The sequence below is a fragment of the Orycteropus afer genome, unplaced genomic scaffold (assembly GCF_000298275.1).
Source record: "Orycteropus afer afer isolate SDZICR_OR568_19922 unplaced genomic scaffold, OryAfe1.0 scaffold00250, whole genome shotgun sequence".
NCBI lineage: Eukaryota > Metazoa > Chordata > Mammalia > Tubulidentata > Orycteropodidae > Orycteropus > Orycteropus afer.
Genome location: NW_006921837.1, coordinates 375,993 through 385,621, shown reverse-complemented (window position 1 = coordinate 385,621; position 9,629 = coordinate 375,993). Strand labels below are relative to the sequence as shown.

General features: G+C 40.3%; 1 protein-coding gene across 1 annotated transcript in view; it reads right to left on the bottom strand.

Moving 5' to 3' along the window:
- The window catches only part of CDCP1 (CUB domain containing protein 1), an 88,655-nt gene that overhangs the window by 31,869 nt on the left and 47,157 nt on the right, over window positions 1-9,629 (bottom strand). The window contains exon 3 of the mRNA XM_007949698.2: window positions 729-1,091. Coding sequence (XP_007947889.2) covers window positions 729-1,091 — 363 coding nt within the window. The remainder of the gene's footprint in view (window positions 1-728; window positions 1,092-9,629) is intronic.

Sequence of the window (9,629 nt, the reverse complement as noted above, 5' to 3'; positions counted from 1 at the left end):
CCCCGACTCATAGCGACCCCTCCTTGGGTTTCCGAGGCAGTATCACTATGGAAGTAGGATTGCCTAACCTTCCTTCTGAGGAATGGCTGGTGGGTTTGAACCGCCAGCCTTCTGGTAGCAGTCAAGTGCCTTAGGCACTATGCTACCAGAGCAAGAAGCATAGATAATAGTAATACATAGGAAAATAAGTAGGACATGATGAGTTCTGCATACCTATTACCTTTGTTTTTAATATAATTTATTTAATTATAAGGTTATATTGTTTTATTTTTAATAATGGCTTTGGCTAACACCAGCTTGCAAAATTCTTGGGCATCTAACTATCAGCTCTCGTGACCAGCATGAGGGAATCTGAAAGGTGCCGAAAGATCTGGCACATCACTGATACAGATACAGAATATGTGAAAGAGACAGAAGAGGAAACAGAAATCAGAAAGGGTGCAATCAAGGTGGGTCTGTAGAACCAGCTTCATTTCATTCTTTGCAAACAAACCTCATATGTACATAGAACAAAGGAAAGAGTAGCCATTCCATTTGTTTAATAGAGAAAGGGGTTTGCTCTAGCAGTGAGTAAGCCACATCTCTTACAGAAGAGTGGAATCTTCCTTTAAAGTATTTAGGTTGAATCATACAAAATTGCTGACACGTGACCATTTCTGACCCACAACAACAGTAATTTTGTATGGCTCAACCTAATCAAACAGCAGAGAGGGAGACAGCATACTCACGTTTTATAGATGACTGGTTTGCAATGCTGAAGCCAGAGACATTTCTCTTGTCCCACCACGGTAGGTGTAAGGTCATATTCACTCCCTCCTGCATCTTGATGCGGGACACAGTGCCATTGCTGCAGAAGGTTCCGATCCTGACTGTGGTGGTATCGATGCAGCCATTGATGGAGTAGGTGATTCTGTCTGGGCAGCTCTCGCCTGGCCCGATCTGCCTCAGGTAGGGTGTGGAGAACTGAAGCTCCAGACCAATGTTCTTAGGAGCTCTGACATCCCACATGAAAGTTCTGTTGAGGGCGGGCAATGAGGATGTTGAGGGCTGGAGCTCAACCTTCCCAAAAGGACATGGGCCTGACATGCAGTCTGAAACACAGTCACAAAAGCAATTGTGATCACAAACACTGAGATGCCACCCACCCTGTGCTCTTCCTCAGCTCCTGGAAGTAGATACTAAACCTGCTGGTACCCTCATCCCCCAGCCGCTGTGAGTGTTGGTAGCCAATGACTGACAGATATAGCCTTCTCTGGGGAAATGCCTCAGTTCAGGGGAGCTACTCTGGCCCAGAAAAGCCTAGAAGTTTTATCACCCTTCACCTCCACCCCAAGGGGTACCTAATAAAAAGAGTGAAAAAGCCTGGCCTATTTGCCTCAAGTGCCACATCCTAGTGATGCTCCCTGTGGGATAAGGCTGAGGTTAAAAAAACCCCAAACCCACTGCTGTCGAGTCGATTTTGACTCATAGTGACCCCCATTGGGTTTCCAAGGTAGTAAATCTTTACAGAAGTAGATTGCCCAGTCTTGTTTCCATGGAGTGGCTGGTGGATTTGAACCACCAACCTTCTGGTTAGCAGTCAGTGCCTTAGGCACTGTGCTAATATCACATCTTTGTTTTGCTTTTTTGCTCTCTCTTGCTTCCCTGACTTCTTCAGGGGTTTCTTCTGAGAGCCCCTCTGGACTTACATGAGAATCTTTGTCTTTGGCTCTAAGGGAACTGGACCTTGGACACCTTCTAACTACTGTGTTTTTCTTATTAAATTGCTGGAGCCCAACTGGTAGACTTTTGACCAGGCCTTTCTGGAAGCCAGAGGGAGGCCATTGGCAATAGACAGTCCATGCTGTGGAATATCCTACTAGCCCTATTCCGAGAGAGTTACAGTGTCACAATTTTGAAGGCATAGTGCCAAGATCCACCTTCTAAAACTGGTTTTCCCACAACACTCGCATCAACACACTGAGTCCTCTCTGAATGTGCAATTAATTCCCTTGATGGCTGGAATCCAGAGGCATAGTTATCTTCCTACCTCTTCGTTTTGATGCTGGCATTGTATTATCACTGTAGTTGGGTTTTCTCTTATTAAGGTTAACAATGAATAGTATCTTTGATGTACTTTGTTTCCTGAGCCTTTCAAAACAAAGAGAGTAATGTCGCTGTTGGAGTAAGAGGAAAGAAAGTGTGTGGAAGAAGTAATATAAAGTAGGCAACATAACATTCAAGGCTTTTGAACAGGAAATTTGAAAGTGTTGATGGACTCTGGTCACTGTAGTAATCATCTGGAGAATCTTTATTACTGCTCTGTTGGGGTGAATGCACTGTAACCTAAAGGGCATCATGGGAGAATTTCAGGGACGTCTAGGACCTCTGAGTTCATTCACATCGAACTTCGCATTTTTTTTTTTTTTTGCTCAAAATTGAAAAATATTTGATTTGTAAAATAAGATATTGATCCTTACATTTTAATTAAGCAGCGCACTATTATTGAATATTACAGTTTTAACATCACATCACTAAAAATTGTATATATAGAAATAATGAATTAAAAAATATATCTATTTTTTTATTGTGATAACTAGATAGGTAACAGAGCATTTGCCATTTTAACAATCCAAACTTCTCATTTTTGCTAAGCAACCCTGGAGTCCAGGTGACTAGTGCCAGCGCTTGCATAAACGCCCAGCTGTGTTTGATCAACCTGGGTTCTTGCCAGTGTACTGTATCTGCCTCACCAGTAAAACGGGGTTAGATAACATGGTGACTATAGTGGCTAACATCAGACTTTGTGTATTTTTAGACACGCATGGAAACTTGGTTAGTTTGATCAAGCCAGCTTTCATGCATCCAGGGTACCACTAATCAGGCCCTGCTGGATTCTATACTTGAATGCGATCATTTGACCCTATTAAGGCAGTGGTTCCCAGTCCTGGTTTCACACTGGGGTCCCCTGGAGCCCATTTGAAAAATAAGCATGCCTGCACCTATCCCCTAAAGATTCTGATTTAATTCAATACCAAGGACCTGGAGCCAGAAAGCCCTGCCCCCCAGCACCGCCTCTGCCAACATCCCTATGATGCTGGGCGACCAGGTTGTGAAAACAATGTTTCATCATAGGATGGACATACAGACAAGAGTAGTCAGAATATCAGCACACCCCCAAGTCTTCTCCTGTGTGCCCTGTTGAGTACAAATATTTTAAATAACTAAAAGATTATTATACAGAAAATGGAGAAGTGCATTACAATGCATTTTTCCCAGCACAGACTCCTACTGTCATGAATTTTAATGGCACTACGCAAAAAGAGGAGAACAGGGATGTCAAGCTTTGCCTCCACCTTTCAGAATGCTTATTCAGGAAAGATTTTAAAAATGAAGGGCAGACAGAATCCTGACTTGTTATTTTAAAAACTAATATCTTTACATTTGGTTTCAAAAACTGTGAGCATGGTTTTTTACACGTAATAAACTGTGTGTAGCAGCCTAGGATTGAGAGGTTGATCAATTCAAATGCTTGACTTATGAGGCATGTTATTGGTTTCCGTTTTTCTTTTTCGATGTGGAAGTCACTTATTGGTTTAACTAAATGCAAAAATAATGTATGCCTGTAAAAAAACAAGACAGTGAAGAATGTTATGTTTGTTACATGCCGTCGAGTCAGACACGACTCATAGTGACCCCTCCTTGGGTTTTCGAGGCAGTATCATTACGGAAGTAATTGTCCCATCTTCCCTCCTTCTGGTTAGCAGTCAAGTGCCTTAGACACTATGCTACCAGAGCTCCCCAGTGGAGAATAGGAAGAAGAAATGAATGGGAAGAAGAAATGAAATGTCCCTCCATCTCTACTACCAAACCCCCATCCCTTGTTTACAGAAAAACTGAAGTCTAACATTTTGGTGTTAATCCCTCTAGTCTTTGGACTCTATATGATTATGTGTGCATGTCAGTATATGTGTGAGTGCACTCACATGTGTGTATTTAATAAAGTGGGATTGAACTATTATAAGCTATGAAGCCCTGGTGGTGTGATGGTTAAGTATTTGGCTGCCAACCAAAAGTTGGTGCTTTGAATTCACTCAGGCTCCACAAAAGAAAGATGTGACAATCTGTTTTTGTAAAGATTAGAGCCAAGAAAACCCTATGAGACTATTCTACTATGTTGCATGGGGATGTTATGAGTTGAAATCAACTCCACGGCATCCAACAACAGTAACAACAATTATAAGCTGCATTGTTTTTAATGAAATAAAAATATCTTGGGCATCTTTCCATGTTGTTATGGATTGAATCTTGTAAATAAATATATGTTGTAAATTCTAACCCCTGTATCTGTGGTTATAAATCCATTTAGGAATGGGTTTTCATTGTTATGTTAAAAGACCTTATCAGTGTAGGGTGTGTTTTAAACCAATCACCTTGGAGATATAAAATGAGTAGATCAGGCATAGAGAGGCACCAGAGACAGGGGAAGATACACACCACCCCACATGAAGATCACCACCAGGGAACCAAGAACAAGGACCTTCCCCCAGAGCCAACAGAGAGAAAGCCTTCCCCAGAGCCAGCACCCTGAATTTGGACTAGAATCTAGCCTCCTAAACTGGGAGCTCTGGTAGCATAGTGCCTGAGGCACTTAACTGCTAACCAGAAGGCTAGCGGTTCAAACCCACCAGCCACTCCTCGGAAGGAAGATGGGGCAATCTATTTCCATAGTGATACTGCCTCAGAAACCCAAGGAGAGGTCTCTATGAGTTGGGTCCGACTCGACGGTACACAACAACAACAAACTGAGCAAATAAATTTCTGTTTGCTAAAGCCACCTACTTGTGTATCTGTTACAGAACACTAGATAACTAAGCCAGATGTCAAATACACAGACTGATTTTATTATTTTAATAGCAACACACCATTCCATTGCATTCTTAATTATACCAACATTCTCCTCCAGCTTCACTGCAATTATAACTGTAATTGAATTAAATTGATAATATTAATTTAAGGAAAATTGACACTTTAAAAACATTGAGTTTTTCTGCAAGGAACCTAGTAAGTCTCCATTGACTTAGGGCTTCTTTTTTGTCTTTCAGTAACATATTTTGCTCCATATATATTTTATATATGCATTCCATTTCATTTTTGACAACTTCTAATTTTCCTAGATACATCCTTCATACATTCTGTGTTCCAATTATTAATGGATGTTTGCAGCTATTTCTTCTAATTATGAGTACTATTTCCTCACCACCACCAAGAAGAAGAGCTAGAAATGGAGAGCATCCTTTGGACTTGGGGTCCCTGAGCTGGTAGCCTCCTAGACCCAGGAGACAGAAAGAGAGAGAGAGAGCTGTAACACTGGAGATGGTGCAAGATGGCAAGAAGTGGAGGCTGAGAAGTGGCGGCAGCAGAGGCCACAGACCCAGAAGACAGGCAGGAGAATGCACAGTGGGTGCGCTGACCTACAGACCATGTGAGCTGAGTGCCTGCAGGCCAAGGCTTACCGGGAGACTGGGGTACCTCTGGGCATTTATCGGCAGAGCTAAAAGAGCTTTGTAACATCTGCCAGAGCACGGCAGAAGCCAGGATGAGGGGCCAAGGACCAGAGTGAGGCTTGCCTGTAACATGACTGAGAAGAGGCTGTCCTGATTGAAGATCTGTATCCTGAGTCTTTCCTGATCCTGAATTGTAACCTGTTACTTCCCTAATAAACCCTAAGACTGTGAGTATGGTCTGACAAAAAAAGGCTGCAGAGTGTAGGTACGCCTGACCTCCATACCTCTTAAGAATCAGCTTTGGGCTGTTGATCTTGAGGGTCTACTATAACAGGAATGACAAATTAAAGAGGAATGGCCTTGCATTCATCATCAAAAAGAACATTTCAGGATCTAATTTGAAGTACAATGTTGCCAGTGATAGGATAATATCGATAAGCCTACAAGGGAGACCAGTTAGTTCAACTATTATTCAAGTTTACGTATTTTTACCATCTTCTGAAATCTAAAATGGATCAAACTTGCAATCAAGATGCATTGATAATTACTGGTGATTGGAATGTGAAAGTTGGAAACAAAGAAGGGTTGGTAGGAGGAAAATAAGGCCTTGGTGAAAGAAACAATGCAGGTGATCTCATGACAGAATTTTGCAAGACCAACTACTTATTCATTGTAAATACCTTTTTTAAAACAACATAAATGGTGACTATACACATGGACCTCACTGGATGGAATACACAGGAATCGAATTGTGGAAAGGAACAATAAGAAGCTGAATATCATCAGTCAGAATGAGGTCAGGGGGCAACAGTGGAACAGACCACCAACTGCTTATAGGCAAGTTCAAGTTGAAGCTGAAGAAAATGAAAACAAGTCCACAAGAGCCAAAGTACAACCTCTAGTACGTTTCACCTAAATTTAGAGACCATATCAAGAACAGATTTGAAACACTGACTACTAATGACTGAAGACCAGATGAACTGTGGAAGGACATTAAGGGCATCATATATGTCATGAAAAAGACAGGAAAGAAACAAAAGACCAAATTGGATGTCAGAAGAGACACTAAAACTTGTTTTTGAATGTAGAGTAGCTAATGCAAATGGAAGAAATGAAGTAAAATAGTTGAACAGAAGATTTCAAAGGGCATCTTGGGAAGACAAAGTAAAGTAGTATAATGAAATATGCAAAGACTTGGAGTTAGAAAATCAAAAGAGAACAACACACTCGGTATTTCTCAAGCTGAAAGAACTATAGACAAAATTCAAACTTTGAAGATCCTGGATAGAGTGAGAGAACAATATGGAATAAAACTTAAAACCATAAAAAAGACCAGGTTTACTGGTCTGATACAGCCTGGTGTGACCCCTGAGACTATGGCCCCTAGTTACTCTTCAGGTCTGGAATTGAACTCACTGCCATGGCTTCCGGCCAAACAATAGACAAACACATAGGGTGAACATTTACATCAGGTAGATACACTCCTTGGAGAGATCAATCGTGGGGGAACAGAAGGGGAGTATTTCCACAGGGAGATAGCTCAAGGGGCAGGAATTCACAAGAAAGAAGGACATAGGGAAGAGGTAACTACAGGAGTAAGTGGGAAGAGAGCTGTTACATTGTGGGGAATTGCAGTCAATAACATGAAACAAAATGTGTATGCTCCAACAGAATGCAGAAATTATCAAACAGTGTCATAACATCACACACTAAGTAAAATTTTGCTGAAGATAATGAAAAAGGGGTTGTGGCAGTACATGGACAGGGAGCTGCCAAAAATCAAGCTGGATTCAGTAGAGGACATAGAATGAAGGATATCATTGCTGGTGTCAGATGGATCTTCACTGAAAGCAAAGAATAGCAGAAAGATGTCTCCCTGTGTTTTATTGACTATGCAAAGGTATTTGTGTGGATCATAACAAATTATGGATAACATTGTGAAGAATGGGCATTCCAGAACACTTAATTGTGCTCATGAGGAACCTGTACATAGACCAAGAGGCAGTTGTTCAAACAGAACAAGATACTGTATGGTTAAAATCATGAAAGGGGTGTGGCAGGGTTGTATCCTTTCACTATACTTAATTCAATTGTATGCTGAGCAAATAATCTGAGAAGCTGGACTATATGAAGAAGAATGTGGCATCACGACTGGAGGAAGACTCATTAACAACCTAAGAAATGCAGATGACACAACTTTGCTTGCTGAAAGTGAAGAGGACTTGAAGATCAAAAACTACATGTATGGATTACACCTCAACATAAAGAAAACTAAAATCTCCACACCTGGACCAATAAGTAGCATCATGATAAATGGAGAAAAGATTGAAGTTGTCAAGGATTTAATTTTACTTGGATCCACAATCAACACCCATGGAAGCAGCAGATAAGAAATCAAATGAGTACTGCAATGAACAAATTTGCTGCAAAAGACCTCTTTAAAGTGTTAAAAAGCAAAGATGTCACTCCGAGGACTAAGGTGAACCTGAATCGTTTCATATGCAGGCAAAAGCTGGACAATGAAACAACAAAGACCAGAGAAAAACAGCTGCCTTTAAAGTATGGTGTTAGCCTTTAAATTATGGACAACCAGATGAAGGAACAAATCTGTCTTGGAAGACATACAGCCAGAATGCTCCTTAGAAGGGAGGATGATGAGACTTTATCTTACCTACTTTGGATATGTTATCAGGAAGGAAAGACATCATTCTTGGTAAAGTAGAGGGTCAGTAAAAAAGAGGAAGACCTTCAATGAGATGCACTGACATAGTGGCTACAAAAACAGGGTCAAACACAGCAAGATTGTGAGAATGGCACAGGACTCGGTAGAGTTTCACTCTGTTGTGCACAGGCTTAAGTTAGAATCTACTCAAAGACAACTAACAACTGTGAGATTATTCCTTAAATTATTTACTCTTTGTTATTGTTAGTAACAAAAGATCTATTACATTTTCTAATTGGATATTACTGACATTTATTAATTTGGGGAGTTTTTTTTTTTTACCAAGTATTGAAAGAACTAAGGAGCTCTAGTGGTGTAGTGGTTCAGGCATTTAGCTGCTAACCAAAAGGTCAGTGGTTCTAACCCACCAGCCACTGCAAGGAAGAAAGATGGGGCAGTCTGGTTCCTTAAAAATTCACAGCCTTGGAAACCCAATGGGGGTTGCTATGAGGCAGAACTGATAGATAGCAGTGAGTTTTATTTTATTTTTTTATTGGAATAACTAATTATTTTATTAGCTCTAATAATTTCTTTTTGATTTTCTTTATGTTGTAGGTAAATAATCACATCAATCTGCAAATAAAGATAATATTGGTTCTTCCTTTAATAATTTTGCCTTTTTTTTTCCTTATCTCATTGCCATCATTAGAACAACATGCACAATATCCTTATATTGTTCCCTGTTTTTATATTATTTATTATCAGTTTCTGGTAAATATACTTTATTATATTAAGAAAACATCCTTGTATCACTGGTTAATGAAGAGTTGTTTTTTTTTTTTTTTTAGATCATGTACTATGATGATCATATGTAGTTTTTTTCTTTCTAGCCTAATAATGCAAAGCATTATATTAACCTATTTGCTAATGTTGAATCATGTTAGATTTGATACACTTACATATTATTTAGGATTTTTTTGTTATATATATTCATACACAGTTTATGGTTTTCTTTTTTATGCTTTGTCATATTCTGGCATCAGGATTGTAATTGTTATGTGCCATCGAGGCCTTGATAAAACCCACTGCCATCAAGTAGATTCCACTTATAGGACCCCTATTAGGTTTCTGAGGCGGTAAATCTTTATGGAAGTAGACATTATGGTCTTGCATCCGTGGAGTAGCTGGTGGGCTTGAATTGCCAACCTTCTGGTTACAGCCAAATGCCTTAGGCACTGGCACTGCAGCACCAGAGCTCCTTAGCCTTGATAAAAAACCAAAACCAAACCCAATGCCATCGAGTCGATTCCAACTCATAGTGACCCCAACTGAGTTTACAAGGGGGTAAATCTTTGTGGAAGTAGATTGCCCAGTCTTGCTTCCATGGAGTGGCTGGTGGGTTTGAACCACCAACAGCCTTGATAAAGGGACTAGGAAATTCCCCTCTTCCTATGCTATGGAACGGAAGTCAGTAAACTACA